The sequence below is a fragment of the Thermobia domestica genome, chromosome 4 (assembly GCF_964235325.1).
Source record: "Thermobia domestica chromosome 4, izTheDome1.hap1.1, whole genome shotgun sequence".
NCBI classification, from domain to species: Eukaryota; Metazoa; Arthropoda; class Insecta; order Zygentoma; family Lepismatidae; genus Thermobia; species Thermobia domestica.
The window spans coordinates 121,546,765-121,568,286 of NC_137457.1; the positions used below are offsets into that span (position 1 = coordinate 121,546,765).

Consider the following 21,522-nt stretch of genomic DNA (forward strand, 5'->3'; position numbering starts at 1 on the left):
ACCGTTTGTAAAGCCCAAACTTTAAAACACTTATATCTTTGTATCGGAAATACTACAAACAAAAAATTCCTGTACGTTTGTTCTCAAATTTAGTAGAGATGATTGGCATAGGTTTTGTTTAGAAATTCCAAGTTGGGGGCTGCCATTTCCACTGCCACCACATAATAATGTTCCTAATTTGATACCAGAGATGTTACAAATGAAACGTTTAGCGGTATATTTCGGTACAAACGTAGAGAAACAATTGTCATATATTTTCGTTGGAAATTTCAAGTTAAGGGAGTGCCGTTTCCACAGACTCTTCCTTAAAACTCTTATAACTTGGTTCCGGTACTGGTACAAACGACTATTTTTGCGGTACCATCCGGTACAAACATAGTAAAATATTTTTCAGGTTTCTTTCGAAATTTGAAGGTCGGAGACTACCATTTCCATAACCCCCATTTACAACTGTTTTTTCTTTTTACCGGAAGTTGTACAAACAAAATTTTGGCCGTATATTCTGGTCTAAACGTATTACAAATTTCGTATAAGATTTGTCATGAATTTTTCAGCATTGTGGCTTTTGGTAAGCCTAAAAGGGACTGGTTGGGTCTCTCACACACGTACACACATAAAGGCGATGATCTTTTGAAGAATTTATCAGCTAAAGTCAAGTCCTTCTCTATACCTTCCAAGTAATATCACTAAATGTCAGGAGTGTGCATATGTTATTTCAATTGTCATTAGGCTGTCTACAGAAGAGGATTAAAATTGTTCTGCCTCCGTGAGACTCCGTTTACGTCAATCGTTTTAAGCAATGTTAGTTACCATGACGAGACTGTGTTTGTGGCATATTGACTAACGTTGCTCGTAAAAACTTCATGTAGTTTACAGAACAATTTACATATATTGTATATCTGTATGTGGATATTGTTTGGAACATATTTGAGTGTTTGGAAATGACTTAATTCCTTGTAAATGATCATGAAATACGACAGGAATTGAAGTAAATATTATTAGTGATGCAGATCAGATTTCCAGTGAGAGAGTGAACATATCTCGCATAGTTAGTTAGAAGATGATTCTGTTGAAACGTTATCTGACATTCGTAATATTTTTTCTTTGCCTGGGCAAATGTTTTCAGTTGGAGATGGCGAAAATGAAGTCGGTTTTGAGAGTTGTGATTCCGTATCAAAATATGTTGGACGAGATGAGCGAACAAAATCGTTTTTGCCATGAATTGTCTGACCAGACGTCCCAATATTGTCACCCATTTGCATGTATACGTCCTCTTGAAAGCAAACAAACCACTTAATATTGAGAAACTCACACGTCGTAAATTAATCAAAGAATTTGCACTGCTTTTAACTGGACCTCAAATGCCGAAAAGGGCTAAATATGAAAGACTGCCAATATATATTAGTGAATTGGCCAGGAGGATTAGTCGTGCATGTGTTAACATCAGACACGCAAGTGAAACCTATAAACCCTCCAAAATAGGGGAGACGTTGTTACAAGCCTCAAGACAGCAAAACCAAATATTAAGTATGGGTATGTCTCAAATACACACCAATGCACTGAACTTAAATGTGTAAAAAAATGTGCTGAACTTAAAAACTAAAACACAGTGTACAGTACGAATTTAAGTCAGAACTTTCTGAAATTCAATAGGTTAAACTTCCTGTATACTTTCCAGAATTTTCTATATATTTGTAATAATGGGAAACATTACGTCACTTCTCTAAGTTTTGTAAATTTACTACATAAACAATAACTCTGAGCTTAAAATTATTTTATATACCAATTGGGGAAAAGGAAAAGTACAGTGTACAGTTTGGTTCAAAAATAAATAGACTTAACTGTAGATGTATGTTTAAATAAGATGTTTTCTTGGGTCCCGTAGAACCAACCCTTCTGGTGATGTAACTTTTTTCACCCGTCCGTTCTAGGGTTAACAAAGCCCTGCTTTTAAAAATCTCATATCTTTATATAGAGTACAAACGAAAATTTGTGCAGTATATTCCTTTTAAAATGTAGTTAAAATGACTTTCATAAGTTTTGTTTCAAGCTTTCAAGGCCGTCTGTAGTCTTTGCACAGTCTTCCACATTAGAACAATTATATCTTAGTACCGGAAGTGGTACAAACGAAAAATTTTGTGTTATATGCCGTTACACGAGTATTTCAAACGATTGAAATAGATTTAGTACCGAAATTCCAAGTTGGGTTTCATTTCATTTACACAGCCTCCAATTTAAGACCCTTATAACTTTGTACCAGAGGTAGCACAAAGGAAAATTTTTGAGAGGTATTACTCTACAAATGTAGTACAATTATTGGCATAGGTTTTGTTTAGAAATTATAAGGTGCCGTTTCTACAGCCCGTACTTTGCAACTCCTATATCTTTGTACCATGAGTGGTACGAACTGAAATAATCCATTACAAATGTAGTATAGACAATTGAATTACGATTTGTTTCGTAAATGCAAGGTAGGGGACATGCCGTTTCCACAGATTTCACTTTAAGACCCTTATAGCATTGTACCAGAGGTGGTACAACCAAAAATGTTTACGGTATACTCCGGTACAAACCTAACAAAATTGATTTGCATAGGATTTCGTTCGGCATTCTAACGTTGGGGATGCCATTCCTATATTCCTCCGGATGAAAACTCTCATAACTTTTTACCGGAAGTGGTCCAAACAAACAATTTAGCGGTGCATACTGTACAAAGTGCATAGTACAAATGATTGACATAGACTTCGTATCGAAATACCAAGTTGGTGGCTGCCGTTTGCACAGTCCTCTACATTAAAACTCTTATAACTTTGTACCACAAATGGAACAAAGGAAACTGTTTGCGATAAATTCCCAAACAAAGATAGTACAAACAATTGGAATGTTTTCTTTTTCGTATTTCCAGGGTGGGGAGGGCATTCCGTTAACAAATCCAACATTTTAAAAAGGAAGATTTCTAAACATTTTTTTGCGGTACATTGAGTTGCGAGCGTAGTACAAACGATCGGCATAAGTATTGTTTTGAAATTTCAAGACGAGGCTAACGTTTCCACAGCCTGAATGATGTTATAACACTGTTCAGGAAGTAGTAAAAACGAAAACTTTTACGGATATTCTGGTACAAACATTGTAAAACGGTTGGTGTATAATTTCTTTCAAACTTCTAAGGCGAAGTGTATCGTTTCTACATCAATCCAGTTTAAATTTCTTATAGCTTTGTATAGAAAGTGGCAGAAAAAAACATTTTGCTTTACATTCTGGCAGAAAGCTATTAAAAACGATCTTCATAATTTTTGTTTCGAAATATCAAAGTGACGGATGCCGTTTCTAAATCACTCTGGATTAACATTCTTATGACTTTATACCATTAGTTTCATAAGCAATTATTTTTGCGGGACCTTCCGTGTAAACATAGTGCAAAAATTCTCATAGGTTTTATTCAGAAATTCCAATCCCTGGCCTGCTTTATATATATGAGAATTTAAATAAAAATTATAGGTTGGAATACAAACTTTAATAGCACAACACCTTCTGCCGTATCTTTGTAAAAAAATCAGACAAATTAAATATTATATTTTGAGCTTAATTTCACTTTAACCTGCAAATTTTGTCTAGGTTCATCGGGTGGTTCAAGTCATACAAATTTAAAACATATCGTTATATATTGTAATTACATCCTTCTAAAGAACATGAGGGTTGTAGTGGGTCAGTGGTAGAGCACTTACCCCTTGTGCGTGAGCTCCCTGGTTCGATACCAGACCAAGTAAGTTTGCGATCGATAACATCGTTTCCTTGGTCTTTTTCGATGTATTCCCTTTCATCCCACGTTTTTCATTCCACTGATTCTTCCACCATAATACTTAATCATTATTTCCGTTAGCCTAAAGAACATAAACTTTTGTAATTTTAAGCTGAAGGATTTCATTTCATTTAGCATTTCAAAAGAACATACATACGACAATAGAGACACTTAAGCTATTACTCTATCTTTCCTTTTTTATAAATCATTAATATTATTGTCACCATTAATATTTATTATTATTATTATTATTATTATTATTATTATTTAACTATTAGTTATTGTAAATAATCATCTATAATACTCATTTGAATGAGTAGTGTGTTTGTCAAGATTTCACAATTAGAAATCCTTAAGTAAATATTGTAATACTTACCAGGTTCCGGATGTTTGACTGGTATTTTTTCGATTGGAAAAATGTTCACGGCCTTCGTCACATTAGCTGGATATACTAATTTGATTAATCCTAAGTCATACTGTTTCCCACTTCTGAAATAAAAATTAGTTAATCAGCAGTAAGATTAGTTTTTTACTTGACACTAGTAACCTAGGTTAATTTTCCTCTTGTACGTTTTGGTAAAGTGTTTGGTTAAATATACAATAGCGATATTTTTAAAACGTGATCTTCTGTTTTTAAAATGTTTTTATATTCTGTATTTATTTTTGAAATAACAGCAAATCTTTAAGATTTAAGAAAACCTGAAATAACACATGTGAATAAATAAATGCATCATTACATTTTAAAAAAAATCTTAAATTACATATGCACACCTTGTCTCAAACAGGTTGAGCGCATTCTTTATTGGTGTTTTGAGGCACAAATTTTCTAAGTGCAACTTCGGGTATCTTCGGAAAAAAGTAAACCAGGTTCGAACCTCCAAGCCAGCCTTTGGAATCGGGAAAAAGTTTGCAGATGTGTTTTTCTTCGTTTAATATAATAAGATTTGTTACCAAATGTAGAAAAAAGCAACATTGATTGAAATACTTAATGATACAATATTTCTAAACCTTGTATTAATGTCAGCACATGCTTGTTTGTCATTCAGCTCTCCATACGTGATAGAACATTTAGATACGTTAAAGAATCTTTCCATATGTGAAAGAATGATCAAAGTTAAGACATAGAACACAATTATCCCCTGAGTACTAAAATAAAAGTCAAAGTACAATAAAAAACAGCGTTTGTAGTGGATATGAATGTCATAATTATCTGGAGAACAGTTATACATCGCTAGAAGCATGTTTCCAGAAGTCCTTGTGTTAGCTCACTGGTAAGCTGTCGGGTCTCAAATCTTAAGGTTATGAGTTCGATTCCCATCTGGGTCAATAGTTTTCTTAAAATTATATTTTCCGCAATGCATGAAAAATTGTATAAAATAATTACATTATAATACATCAGTTGTATATATATATATATATATATATATATATATATATATATATATATATATATATATATAACATAATCATTGCAGAACATAGCAATTATTATTTTAAAATATAACATGTGAGATAGGTAGGTGTTCCCAGTAGGTCTGTATTATATATGAGAATGTTAAATACAAGTTAAGAAACTCGTTAAATAGCAATAAATAAATCATGTAATGTATTTATTTGCAGCTATTTGTATTATAGAGGGTAACTCGCTAATGCTCGCTGGGGGCTCCGCCCCCAGACCCCCGGTCATGGCTTTCCTATGAACTTTCTCAACTTTTGGAAAACAATTATGGAGAAATTACTTCTCCTTAAAGAATATACATATCACCAACACATACGTCAATTCAACGTGTATTTCACTTTGAACAGAAAATATACAATTTATTAAAAATAACTATATTCCAAGTGTACACTGACAATCATGTAAATGGCTTATTATGCGCGCCTTACGTACATACGTATCAGAGACAACAGTACTTATTATTTTTTTTGTCAAAATAGCGGAGAATGTCTTGCAATCTCCTACTTGATAAACCTTAAATATAAATTTTGTTGCAGGATTTTTAAACATATATATACAGCATTTTCATAAATACTACCATTTGCCGTGTAATATATTACAATGTATTACAATGGTGTACTTGGGGATAATTTTACAAACATATTACCAGCAGCAAAGGTACGTCCTCTCTGTTACATAAAAGTGGGAAAAAATTTGCAGTCTTCCGACATATTTATTTTTATATTTTCATCGAAGAAAGAATTTAGTAGATAATCATCTCTGAATAACTGAAAAAACTTATTTCTTATTACAATAGGCTAATAAAACATGAATTCTATAATAATATGCTCTAAAAGAGCGCATACATAATGCCATCAGTACTCCGATTTTAGAGGAGTAATTCAATGAGATACTGACCCCTTATCTACGAAGTGCGTTAAGTAGAAACTTGAATATGTAAAATTTTAAGCAGTTCAGTAGTCCAGTGGAAACATGTTAGACTACTGCGGGCGAGACCTGGGTTCGATCCCCATCGATTTCTTCTTATTTTTTTCTTTCTTCATCTTATATTTCGTTAATATATCTTGATTTTCAATAAGGTTGAGTCTATTATACACATCATTTCATTCGCACCTTGCCCGCCAGAGAAACTATTGAATCGAAAGAAGCAATTTTCCACGTATCTCATATATTATATCTAATTACGCTGCCCACCACACAATAGCCAAAAGGCGTTTTCTGAGCATCTATTATGAGTATTTTCCAAACCGTTTTTCTGATACTAAAGTACTTCCGATTTGCAATCTAGATGTGTGGTATACATGGTAAACTTGTTATACGAGGATCAACTACGAGAATAAACGGGGAGATTTTGTGCGATCATTTTTCCGATTTCTTGCATCGTTTCGGGGATATCAGCTAATTTCCGGTTTGAAAAACACACATTTTAATCGCGGGACACAATATCGTACAAGTGAAGCCCAGTGTTACTTCCAGACCAGTATTTCATTGGGGGGAGGAGACCGCCGGAGCTTTAAGAGTGCCTCTCGGAGCACATCAAAATAACACCTCTTATAATACAAAACGTGGAACTCCTGAACAGAAGACCTTCGTTCGATCCTTATCAAATTCTTTTCTGATTGTTTTCTTTTTCGAAAATTTATTTTTATAGCATAGGTGATTGCCAATAAGCTTGACTCTATTATACACGGCATTTCATTCCAACCGGAACCGCCACACAAACTATTTAATCGAAATGGGCACTTTTCCACGTATTTTATATATTATAACTATCTACGCTGCCGACGGAAAAATTTTCAAGAGGTGCCCATTTGTGTGTGTGTGTGTGTGTATGAGTGTGTGTCTGTATTTCCTTAAAATTATTATTTTAAACTTTCCAGTTGTACCATTGACTTCAAACTTGCTATACGAGTACCTCCAGTTGTATCTTAACGAGGGACATAAAAGGTGAGAGAAATATTTTGCAATCGTTTCCGGTTTGAAGCAGAAACTGTTGTCGCGATACAAAATGTATTGTTGTCTTCTATGGACACTATATCGTGAAAATGATGCCCAATGTTTCTTCCAGACACTTTTTGAAGGACACAACCTCCTCAGAACGCCCCTGGAGGAGATCAAAATAATACGTTTAAAATACAATAACAAATAGAATATTACCAGCAGTGCACCCGTCCTAATAATCTTCCCTTTCTCCGCGGAACATTGCTTTCGAAAAATACACTGGTGATGCACCATTTCCAAAGCTACATATGTTTGAATTTAAATACTTCAGTATCGTCTCGAAACTACACACGAACATACCAGGGGCGTATCCAGGGGGAGGCGATCGGGGGGATCTCCCCCCCAAGAAAGAGGAAACTTTCTTATTTTATATAGACCTGTTATTAGAAAGCCCAAACTTTACCTCTGAGCTAAGCTCGTATGTTGATTCTAGTTTGTTCTATTATGATTAGCATAGCTCATAACAAGGCAGATCAAGCAAATTCAACAACATGGCATCTTTGCATTCTTGTTGGCGACTTCTCCAATGATTTGTTTCTTCATTAAAACTGCACTTCATCTTTAAGAGTATAGCAAAACGTGACTGTCCTTCCATGTGAACAACTTATAATTTTCATGGTTACAAACTTTTGAACAGCCATCTTGAATCGAAGATGGCGACTTTTCCAACATGTCGGATTTTTCCCCTCGCTTACGCTGTAATCTACACACTTAAACGAAATTTCGAGATTCCACCATATCTACAAATTGTCTAGAATTACTCGCCTAAGAATAAACGAACTATGCATCAGAATAAACTTCACCTCGGAATTTGAACGTCCTAGACACAGCCTATACAAATTTCACACTTTTTCGATTTGCGCCGCGAAACGAAAACGAATTTTAATGCTCTTTTTTCTATCATAAACTATGTTCCTACCTTCACTGCCTGACAAAATATGACGTTTCTATGGTGTGCGGAAGTACTCTAAAAACCAACATTTCGAAACGACGAAAAATTTCGACACTTCAATTACATGGAAAATGTCGCCTTTTTCGTGATATCGGAATTTTCCATTACTCACATCCCATGACGAACAAGTATGCAAAATTTGGTGTTTGTATGTTTTGTGGAAGTATGCAAAATATTAAGTGTGTTTCCGATTTTAGAGTTATATAATTCCCCACAGATGCAGGAAGCAATGTACCCGTCTTATGTGAGCAGTAAGAACGAAGTCGAAACTCTAAGGAAATCGGTAGTGTAGGGGATTGACGTGAGCCTACTGGACAGGAGACCTGGGTTGCCTATGAGGTTGAGTCTATTATATTTAAAACGCATTTCACTCCAACCGGTCCTGTAAACAAACTACTGAACCGAAAGGGGCACTTTTCCACGGATCCCGTATATTATAACTTTATATGCTGCCAACGAGAAAATTGTCAAAGCGTGCGTATATATATATATATATATATATATATATATATATATATATATATATATATATATATATATTCATCCTCACGGCATTGTCAAGGCTCTATATTTGTATTTTACATTTATTATTGCAACCGGGTGTTTCTGACTTCCGAATACGGTAGCCCGATCATCACCCTTGTTCTTCGCGCGCACAGTCATTCGAAGAACTGAAAACGTACTCTGTACACAAACAGTTTATGGTTGTGAACTCGGAAAGCCTGGTACTTCTGCTTGTCAAGGTCAAAAAGTGGGAGAAAAAAGGATGTGTAGAATGTAAAGAGGGTGCAACAGTGACTGATGCTTGTAAGGGAACATATTCATTTGTAGTTCGTGCACATTCCGCCTGTAGCGCTACTGTGGCACAACGTATAACTCTTGTACACCGCTAGTAGGTCTATTCGCGTTAGTGACGACCGAAACTATGTTGTCAGCTCTGACTGCGATAAGGCACTGCCGTGCTGCTTTTCCTTCTCTTTTTTTCCCCCTTTTCCATTTGTGAGACGCCAAACATGTTGTTTTTGCTTGTTGCACGCGCTGAACGTGTTTCGGCGAGCGAAGTATTTAAGAAGTTGACTACATATTCTTGTTTGCGATAGTTTTAAATTGGTTAACTGTTGAAAAATATACGAAAATAAAGCTGTACATGTTAAGGTATATTAGTCGAGGACGTAGCTACTGACAGTGTTGATTACAGATTTTCTCGAGGAAGAATTTAATTACAGTAGAGGTGAAAAGGAGACGTCCATTTAGACAGCCCCCCCCCCCTTATCAGACTCAATCAGAAATGGTCTCAATCGTTTGTACACAAATGTGCAGGCGAAATTTTCGTTTGTACACAATTAGGGGCGCCGTCAGAACGAAAACAAAGTGGGGGCTGTCTAAATGGTAGCCCCCCACCAACATGTCCTATTCAAGCACAAATTGTCGCAATCATTTGTACATCGTTTCTACAGAAATGTGAAGGCGAAAATTTTCTTTTACACAATTACGGGCGCCGCCAGAACGAAAACAAAGTGGGGCTGTCTAAGTGATACCCCCACCATGTCCAATTCAATGACAAATTGTCGCAATCGTTCCTACATCGTTTCTACAGAAATGTGAAGGCTAAATTTTCGTTTGTACACAATTAGAGGCGCCGCCAGAACGGAAACAAAGTCGGGGATGCCTAAGTGGTAGCCCCTCCCACCATGTCCAGTTGAATCACAAATTGTCGCAATTGTTTGTACTTCGTTTGTACAGAAATGTGCAGGCGAAATGTATGTTCGCACGGAATTAGGGGCGCCGCCAGAACGAAAAAAATGGGGTCTGTCTAAGTGGTAGCCCCCGACCATGTCCTATTCAATCACAAATTCTCGCAATCGTTTGTACTTCCTTTGTACAGAAATGTGCACCTGAAATTTTCGTTTGTACATAATTAAGGGCGCCGCCAGAACAGAAAAAATGGGGGCTGTCTAAGTGGTAGCCCCCCACCATGTCCAATTCAATCACAAGTTGTCGCATTCGTTTGTGCATCGTTTGTACAGAAATGTGCAGGCGAAATGTTTGTTTGAACAAACTTAGGGGCGCCGCCAGAATGAAAACAAAGGGGGGAGCTGTCTGAGTGGTAGCTCCCCCCACGATGTCCAATTGAATCACAAAGTATTGCAATCGTTTGTACATTGTTTGTACAGAAATGTGCAGGTCAAATTTTCGTTTGTACACTATTAAGGGCGCCGCCAGAACGAAAACAATGTGAGGGCTGTCTCAATGGTATCCCCCCCCCATTTCCAATTCAATCACAAATTGTCACAATCGTTTCTATATCGTTTGTACAGAAATGTGCAGGCTAAATTATTGTTTGTACATAACTAAGGGCGCCGCCAGAACGAAAACAAAGTGGGGGGCTGTTTAAGTGATAGCCCTCCACCATGTCCAATTCAATCACAAATTGTCGCAATCGTTTCTACATCGTTTGTACAGAAATGTGCATGCAAAATTTTCGTTCGTACATAATTAGGGGCGCCGCCAGGGCGAAAACAAACTGGGGGGCTTTCTAAGTGATAGCCCAATCACCATGTTCAATTCAATCACAAATTGTCGCAATCGTTTGTGCATCGTTTGTACAGAAATATGCAGGCGAAATTTTCGTTTGTACACAATTAGGGGCGACCTCAGAACGAAAACAGTGGGGGGCTGTCTAAATGGTAGCCCTCCCACCATGTGCAATTGAATCACAAATTGTCGCAATCGTTTGAATATAGTTATAAAGAAATGTGCAGGCGAGATTTTTGTTTGTACACAATTAGGGTCGCCGACAGAACGAAAACAAAGTGGGGGGCTGTCTAAATTTTAGCCGTCCCACAATGTTCAATTCAACCACAAACTGTCGCACTTGTTTGTACGCCTTTGTACATAAATGTGCAGCTGAAATTTTCGTTTGCACATAAATGTTCCCCCCCCAAAACGATAAACTATGGGCTCTCTAATTGATAGGCCTCCCACCATGTCGAGTTCAACCACAAACTGTCGCACTTGTTTGTTACGGTTTTGTACAGAAATTTGCAGGCGAAATTTTCGTTTGTACACAATTGCGGGCGCGCTAAAACGATAACAAAGTATAGGCTACCTAATTGGTAGCACCTCCCTACGTCCGATTCAAAAGAAAATTATCTCAATTGTTTGCACATCGTTTGAGCAGTAATGCGCAGGCGAAAATTTTTTTCCTAAGCTATCAGATGCGTGGACAGAACGAAAAAAAAGGGGAATTGTCTAAGTGCTAGCCCCACCATGTTCGATTGAACCACAAATTGTCGCGATCGTTTATACATAGTTTGTGCAGAAATGTGCAGGTAAAATTTTCGTTTGTATTAAATAATATACGGATGTGAGTATTTTTAATATCTGCGATCAACATTAACCGGTTTGAATAACGGTTGATGAGTTTGAAAATGGTTCCTATTGCACTAGTTGAAAAAAAAATCTTTTTCTCTGGCACACGGAAGAAAATGCCTGATTCTAATAGAAATTTTCACGTAGAATTCGAATCTGCGATCAATTTTTCTCCATCACCCTCAGTTCTCCCGTGACAGAGGTGTTTTCGGAAAATTTCCCCTCAAATTTCTTTTCTTTTTCTTTTTTTCTTTTTTTAAAACCATTTTCATACTTGTAGCTTGGGTACCTTAGGTATATAAACGCACAAATTATATTGTATGTTAGCCTGATTTATACTTAGTAAGCCCTCTAAGTTTCATAAGAATAGCATTATTCTATCTAGAGAAATAAACATATTTATATAAAAAATATGCTATGTGTACTGTTCATTTTACAATATTCATTAGTGCAGATAAAATCACATATAACTTCCACGAAAATTACAATATAAGCATGGTTTATATCTTATTGGAATTAAAATAAAACATATTTTCAATGATGTATACACCGTGTCACCATTTTATATCTACTTAATAAATAATACAAAAGAAGTGAGTGGTATCTTCTTAATAAATGGACACTTACTTACCTCAACTAATGTGTTTTAGTTGTCGACTTTCTTCTGTGTTTGGTTTCTGGAACATCTCTTTTAAGTGTCCAACAGTAATCAGCTAGCATTTTTGAACTACACTGTCACTGGTACCTCTTCTCCATGGAGGAAATGTCCTGATGAAAATGTTCCCCATACTCATCACTAACAGCACCAAGCTTTTCAGGAAAGAAATGCAGGTGGGAGTCTAGAAAGTTAACTTTAAGGGACATGTTGCAACCCATTTCATTGAATGATTGCCGGAAATCACTCACAATTTCACGGTAATTTGGGGCTTTCTTGTTTCCTAAAAAATTCTCTGTTAAACATTTAAATGGACACCAAGCTGCTTTCTCAACCAGAGTTAAGAGATCCTCAAATTTTTGGTCACGAATCAAATCTTATTTGGGGGTCTACAAAAATCCCTAGCGTCACTAACCGCAGGAATTTTTTCCTTGAGGTAACAAGATCCTGCATTACTTTTGTCCATTGCCCTAACAAAGTTTTTGAAGAGCCCCAACTTTATGTGAAGAGGAGGTAGAATTATCTAATCAGGGCTCACCAGTGAGGAATAAACAGCATTCTTCTGTCCAGGAGTTAATACATGCGTTGGCCATTCCTTCTTGATGTAATGTTCCGCTTTGTTCCTGCTGTCCCATTCGCAGAGGAAACAACAATATTTCGTATAACCAAACTGCAAACCCATTAACAAAGAAATGACTTGTAAATCACAGCAAACGGTCCACTTGTATTTCTCATACTGAATTTTGTCTAACACTATTTCGATGTTTTCATAGGTTTCCTTCATATTAGTTGCATAAGCCAAAGGCACTGAAGGAAATTTGTTGCTATTGTGCAAAAGGACAGCCTTAAAACTAGTTTTGGATGAGTCAATAAGCAATCTCCACTCTACTTATATGTGCATGTCCAAGCCTATCCATCACAGCACAGACATTATTACAATACACTAAATCATTTTCTTGAGAATAGTAGTTTTGAAACTCTGTATGAAGGTTTCGAAAAATACACAATTTAGTGTCACGATGGAGCAGATTCCAGCCTTAAGTTTAGAATCAAGAAGTTCTGTCTGTGTATTGGAGAGTTTTAAATCCCGTATGAGGTCATTTAGTTCACCCGGAGTTATCAGATGGGAATCCAATGTAGATGTGCTTCCTACATAAGTAGGATCATCATCTTCATTTGGAACTTCAATAGTTGCCTCAAGTACGTAATCCTCATTTTCCGTAAGATGAGGAGGAGGTACCGGTACAGGTAATTCTGCACTGTGTGGAACTGGCCTAATTGCTGATGCAAATTAGGGTACTGTACTGTGTGGTTAGATTTACTGCTTATTTCTTTTATCTGTGTCATACAAAAGTAGCAGTCTGAAGAATGATCTTTTGGTTCCCTCCAGATCATCGGTACTGCGAAGTTCATGTTTCGTCCACCATTTGCCCACCCAGTCAGACGTTTCACGCAAGTACAACAAATGTAGTGAGGAACCCAGTTCTTATCCTGGTCTCCTACACAGCAACCAAAATATAACTGATAACACTTCCTCACAAGTGGAGTAAAACATCGACGTTGTGATTTAAATATCAGCTCCCCACATACATAACAGAAATTGTCCGGTTTATTTACACACTTCCTCGACATCTTGTATCCTGTAAGGTATCACACACATACATACACACACATACACACAGACACACACACACACACACACACACACACACAGGAATCTACACTATCAAATTCCCACAAAATCCCTCTAGACATTCCCTCATACAAAAATGGTGACATGGTGTACACATCATTGAAAATGTTTTATTGGAAGTCCAATGAGGTATAAACCGTGGTATATTGTAATTTTCGTGGAAATTATATGTGTTGAAGACCGACCCGACCCCACCCGTGACCCAAATTGACTGACCCGACCCAACAACCCGACTCGAGCTGACCGGATTGGCCCGACCCAAAGTGACCCGAGTGAACCAACCCGAGGTGACTTAACCCGACAACCGACCCGAGTGACTTGACCTTACAATCTAACCAGTTTGAGAGAGCTAGAACTTTACAAAACTGCCACCAGAAAAAAATGCTGATCAATTCTTATGCATAAACCATTGTTTCGGCTTTTTTTACTTGTAGTATAATTATCCTCCTCCTCCTCCTCAGTGTTCTCCCATTAATAAACAGGCCAGTTTCCGTGAACTAGGTAAGAAGCTTCCATTTTTGCGATTTCCCGCTAATATCTGCCTCGCAACCCAACATAAAGTACCACCCTCCTTATTACAATCTATCAATTCCAACCTTCTTACACACTCTCGCTCTCCTGATATCACCCCCTTTACTACATCACTCAGAATGCAATCCCTTAGCAAGATCAAAACTTGTGATCCGTCCATTTTTCGCTTCCCTATATCGTCTAATATTGCTCTCGTCTCTTGCATTTTTTCAGCATTTCCTAATTCGTTTTCCTCTCTACCCTGCTAACCTTCTTTATTTTACTCCACATCCAAATTTCCAAGGTTAAAATTTAGGCAATCAAGTTAGAAAGTCAAAATAAAATTTGACTGAGTTCTGAAGACAAGTTCTGAAGGCTAAAAGAATAAAAGTTCTGAAGACAACATTATTTTCTAGTAAGGAATGTATATAGAACTTCTTTTAATATTTTTTGCTGTGTAACAAACAACAATTTCACCACGTTAACATTCCTATTTTTCTATTTAAAAACAGCGTTGCTGTCTGATAGAATCATAAGGAACTAATTGCACTGAAATATCATTCTGTAGGGAATTACCTTTTATTTTTTCTTGATTAATTTATCTAGAAGATATTTGCAACGTTATATAAAATTAGCAATTATTGCGGAGAAAGTCAAATCACTACCCCAGCAATAATAATAATAATAATAAGAATAATAATAATAATAATAATAATAATAATAATAATAATAATAATAATAATAATAATAATAATAATAATAATAATATTTGAAGGTGACCAAGAAAGTTCTGTCTCTTTGTGGAGGTCTGTGTTCAATTTGCCTTCACACCGTGAGTTGAATGCGAATGGATATAAGGTGAAGGTCAGTTGTTGGACGAGACGAGACGAGACAGAATTTTCATGAAAGGGTACGAGATGAGACAGAGCTCTTTCAATAGAAACATATGCACTTTTCCAGACGAGACTACCTTCACGACACATTTTCGAAACGAGAATGCCCCAAACCAGGTCTCGTGAGCAACACTAGTAAGTATATCCAACATACTACTTGGTTGTGGCTGTTCAGATACACCGTGAACGTGCGTAAGGACTGAGTGAACATGGGGCCTTCACAGAGCGTCATAAGGGCTTGTTTGCTGTACGAGTTCAAATTGCTGCTCCGCGGGGCGGAAGATATGACAGACCTTTGGTGAGGGTGTCGTGACTACGCGGAGAGTGCAGTGGTATGACGGTTTAAGGACGGTGACGAAACACTCGAAGACGCACCACGTGCCGGAAGACAAACAGATGTTCAAAATAAAGATCTTCAGGCAGCAATTGAGGCGAAGACAGACATGTGAGGAACTGGTACTACATTTCAGTGTAAGTGGAGAAACCATTCGGCACCACCACCATCAACTTGGGAAGCACTGCAAGTTGGGTTTATAGGTCCTACATGATTTGACTTGGAGCCAGAAAGCAACGCGAGCAGACACCTGTGTTTCTTTGGTGTCTCGTCCGAGGAAGGAGCAATTTCTGGACAGGGTGTTGACAAGTGATGGGAAGTGGGTCCTGTACGAAGCTCCACGGCGCCGTCATTGTTGGTTAGCATCCCATGAACCGGTTCAGAAACAGCCCAAGCCAGCACTACGCCAGAATAAGGTTCTCCTGTGCATTTTGTGGACTGCTCGAGGCATCGTCCATCGGGAACTGCTACCAGCTGGTCAGATCATCAATGCAACTGTGTACTGTCACTGTGTACTGTCTGGATCCAGCAGTTCTGAATCGCAAAGGGGTCCTCTTGTTACAAGGCAACGCTAAGCCCCACGTGGCTAAAATGACCCAGTACATCATTCTACGCCTTGGATGGAAAACACTATTGGATCCGCCATACTCCACGGACATTGTACCGTCCGATTATCACCTGTTCCATTCCTTGGGCAATCACATTAGAGAACGCCTATTCAAGTCGCTAGTAGAGGTTCAATATGCACTTGATACCTTCTTCACTTCACTTCCCACCAAGTTCGACTGCGATGGAATCCATGGCCTTCCAGAACGTTTTCAGAAGGTCGTCGAGGCTGATGGAGACGATTTTTGATATTCCAGGTACGTCTTAGGTTACATACCAATGTTCGAAGGTGTTGGTGAAAAGGCGGCGGAACTTTCTTGGGCACTCTTAAAGTTATAATAATAATAATAATAATAATAATAATAATAATAATAATAATAATAATAATAATAATAATAATAATAATAATAATAATAATAATAATAATAATGTGTCCTGCCCAAAGGCAGATGTTTGACCCGAAGGTCCATGGGTATTGATTCCAGCTCGTACCAAGTAAGTTTTCTGGTGAACAAACCCCAAGTGCATGGGTTTTCTCGGTGTTCTCCCATTTCCTCCCACTTTCTTCATTCAACCACTTCAATTATTTCTCATCATCACTGTCTCTCTTAGCGTTGGTGCATAACGTGGGACGTTAACTAGATATTTCCTTTCAATTTCACTAAATGTGACATTTAACTTGACATAGAAACGCAGAAAGGAAAAAAGTCAGTAGTAATATTAATTACAATACCAATTAGTTAATATAGGGTAAAATTAAAATTTTATTACTATTTCACTTTCAATTAGTCACATTTATCATTCATACACCAACTTCGAATTGAATTCTACAACAAAGCTCTTTATAGTATTCCGTATAGAAAATAAGTGAAGAATGTGACGAACCGACCCGAGTGACCCGACACGAGCTAACCCGACTGACCCGACCCGACAACCCGACCCGTAACCCGACCCGTTTGAGAGCACTATCAGAGGGGTACTATTTACAGTACAATTTGTTTTGTATGGTTTAGCATACTTTAAGGCTACCATACTTTTTGAAAACAGAAAAAACGGGACGTCTTACAAATTAGTAGTAAATATTGCATTTTGTATTAATTTTATCTTTCGAATTTTACTACAGTATCGCACTAGTTATACAACTTAAAATAATGTATTAATATAGTCCATACTCAGTGGCGTATTTAGGGGGAGGGCTTCCGGGCTCAAGCCCCCCACCGAAATCTTACTTACTATAGTAAAGTATATGAAATATCTTGCAGAATTTTCATATTTTCAGGCAAAGCACCCCCGGAAGTTAGCAAAGCCCCTCCCGTAACAAAATCGTAAATACGCCACTGTCCATACTTAATCAACAGTGCTAAAAATTATTATAGAAGCTAGAAGCTGTTATACAATATAAACGCAATCAGTGAACATACAATATTTAGGCAAAAATTATATTTTCAATATTATTACGCATACCACCTTTATATGCTCTACATGTCTATAAAGAAAAATATCCAGATTTATGAAGTTGTTTCAAAATTTCAATAGGCTGATTTATTTTTGTTAACCTAAAATGCGAACTAAAAGAAAGCAATTTGCATAATTGTTTTTCTGAAGCAGAAAAAAATGTGTTTTCGGGGCTGGTCTGCAACGTCACAAGAATTTGTTGCCACCTCGGGGTATACATTCTTACTTTTAGTGATAAGAGTGCTACTTAGGAGGATTTAAACATTGCATGTTATATCCGGGGAAGCAGCGATTGCAATAATAATAAAGATTAGAATGAAATTGTTCCTATAGTATTGTCGGAATTAAAAGCAAAAGGAATAAGTCGATTTTATTATATTTTCAGAAATTTTGATATGTAATTAATAATAATAATAATAATAAAGAAAAAAAACAGGACAAGAAGGAAAATTTCTGCACACCGGGACAAATTTTAAGAAACCGGGGCGTATGGTAGCCTTACATACTTATTTGCATGCGGAGTGTCAGTACGGAGCCACTACGTAGCAGAGTTGAAACAAAACCTCGTAAATAGGTTGCCAACTCAGGAAAACAAAATTACCGGCACACCCTCAAAATTCTCTGTACAAATGAGAAACTGAAGACTGTATTGATCGTTATTGTATTTACCAGCAATTGCCACTTGTTTAAAATTATCGAAACAGATGAATAATACTGGATATTAATCTTTATGTAACAATAGTTGATTCATAAAATGAAATTTACTCTTCACTTCAAACAAAGGAAATTGCTTTAAAAAGTCATTTTCTACTCTCAATAAATGAAGAAAATTCTTTTACAATAAAATATAAGTGTTATCAAATTTGTTATATTAAATAAATAAAAAAAACTGCCATACATTAAAAAAATATCGATAATGTATAATACAACGAAAATTTGTTTGTAAAGGCACTGTTGAAAAATTTCGATGTTCAATGTTATATTCTGGATTGCAGATTCCAAAATACCGGTCAGAAGGGGTCTAATAAGAAGTTTGTACCGGTCACGGCCTTAATCAAAATCACAGCAAATACCGGCCAGTTAGCAACTCTACTCGTAAATCAGAATGCTGAATGCACCAAAATACTTCACCATGCATTCTATAGTTTCTGCAAAATGAATTTAATGAAGATGATCAAATAAAACAAAATACTGTGTTATAATTTTCCCTTTAACAGTCTACTTTGTGAATTTGTTATATCTTCCACTTATCAATTTCCTGTACGAGATGAGAGTAACGGTTTCTGCGCAAGATAGAAAGAAAAAAATAAATTTTTCTCATAAGGATTCAGTTCACGTAAGAAATAATGAATAAGTTTAATAATAAGAGCCGAGGAGTGATAAACTAACTCAGCAATAATGATTGTAAGTATAAATATAAATATAAAAAAAAAACAAAAAAAACATTTAATTCCATCATCGTTAGGATGGATGCCATTAATTGTGTACAAACAAAAATTACGCATGCATATTTCTGTACAAACGATGTACAAACGATTACGAAAATTTGTGATTCAATTGGACATGTTGGTGGGAAGCTACCACTTAGAGAGCCCCCAGTTTGTTTTCGTTCTGGCGGCGCCCCTAATTGTGTACAAACGAAAATTTTGCCTGAACATTTCTGTAAAAACGACGTACAAACGATTGCGACAATTTGTGATTGAATTGGACATGGTCGGGGGCTACCACTTAGACAGCCCCACTTTGTTTTCGTTCTGCCGGCGTCCCTAATTGTGAACAAACAAACATTTCGCCTGCCCGTTTCTGTACAAACGAAGTACAAACGATTGCGATAATTTGTGATTGAATTGGACATGGTGGGGGGGCTACCACTTAGACAGCCCCCTTTCTTCTGTTCTGGCGGCACCCCTAATTGTGTACAAACGAAACTTTTGCCTGCACATTTCTGTACACACGAAGTAGAAACGATTGCGATAATTTGTGATTGAATAGAACATGTTGGTGGGGGGCTACCAGTTAGAGAGTCCCCCACTTTGTTTTCGTTCTAGCGGCGCCCCTAATTGTGTACGAACATACATTTTGCCTGCACATTTCTGTACAAATGAAGTACAAACGATTGTGACAATTTGTGATTCAATTGGACATGATGGGGTGGGCTACCACTTAGACAGCCCCTCACTTTGTTTTCGCCCTGGCGGCGCCCCTAAGTTTGTTCAAACAAACATTTCGCCTGCACATTTCTGTACAATGATGCACAAACGAATGCGACAACTTGTGATTGAATTGGACATGGTGGGAGGCTACCACTTAGACAGCCCCCATTTTTTTTCTGTCCTCGCGGCGCCCTTAATGTACAAACGAAAATTTCGGGTGCGCATTTCTGTACAAACGAAGTACAAACGATTGCGATAATTTGTGATTGAATAGGAGATGGTCGGGGACTACCACTTAGACAGCCCCCAATTTTTTTGTTCTGGCGGCGCCCCTAATTATGTACAAACAAAAATTTCGCTTCACGTTTCTGTACAAACGAAGTACAAACGATTGCTATAATTTGTGATTGAATGGAACATGTTGGTGGGGGGCTACCATTGAGACAGCCCCACTTTGTTTTCGTTCTGGCGCCGGCCCTAATAGTGTACAAACGAAAATTTGGCCTGCACATTTCTGTACAAACAATGTACAAACGATTGCGATACTTTGTGATTCAATTGGACATCGTGGGGGGAGCTACCACTCAGACAGTTCCCCATTTTGTTTTCGTTCTGGCGGCGCCCCTAAGTTTGTTCAAACAAACATTTCGCCAGCACATTTCTGTACAAACGATGCACAAACGAATGCGACAACTTGTGATTGAATTGGACATGGTGGGGGCTACCACTTAGACAGCCCCCATTTTTTTCTGTTCTGGCGGCGCCCTTAATTATGTACAAACGAAAATTTCAGGTGCACATTTCTGTACAAACGAAGAACAAACAATTGCGACAATTTGTGATTCAATTGGACATGGTGGGGGGCTACCACTTAGACAGCCCCCATTTTTTTCTGTTCTGGCGGCGCCCCTAATTGTGTACAAACGAAAATTTCGCCTGCACATTTCTGCACAAACGAAGTACAAACGATTGCGATAATTAGTGATTGAATAGAACATGTTGGTGGGGGGGCTACCAGTTAAACAGCCCCAATTTGTTTTCGTTCTGGCGGCGCCCCTAATAGTGTACAAACGAAAGTTTGGCCTGTACATTTCTGTACAAACAATGTACAAACGATTGCGGCAATTTGTGATTCAATTGGACATGGTAGGGGCTACCATTTAGGGGAACTCCCTCGAGAGGAATCACTCTACTTATTTATTGCAAAAAGCAGAATTTAAAAATTCGCATTCGTCCAAAGTTATCGTGTGAAGTAACAGCCGTTTCTATGTACGTACTAATATTGATAAGTTCCACTACGCGATCCCAATTAATAGTTCATATACCCGCGCCACACACACACACTAGCATTTGTACACACGAAAGTATACCTGGTAGTATCCACACGCTTACGCCGGAACTAGAAACAAACAAACACACACACACACACACAGGGAGAGAGAAAGAGAGAGAGAGAATATCTTGTTGTACCTTTATACTGAATGCACCATTACTCACAAAATCAGTTAAAAAAGAAAAAAGAAAAAAAGTTGTAAATGAAACTTTCAAAGATTGGTACCACTGCTGCGTGTCACACATGAGATTGTTCCATAATGATTGATTCGTAATATGATGTATATGGGTTTCTTAATGGTAGTATA

The 21,522-nt window shown here is 37.3% G+C and overlaps 1 protein-coding gene across 1 annotated transcript in view; it reads right to left on the reverse strand.

The window, feature by feature from the left end:
* The window catches only part of LOC145683352 (trypsin-2-like), a 275,021-nt gene that overhangs the window by 124,691 nt on the left and 128,808 nt on the right, over nt 1-21,522 (reverse strand). Inside the window, exon 4 of the mRNA XM_081754690.1 lies at nt 4,176-4,288. Coding sequence (XP_081610816.1) covers nt 4,176-4,288 — 113 coding nt within the window. The remainder of the gene's footprint in view (nt 1-4,175; nt 4,289-21,522) is intronic.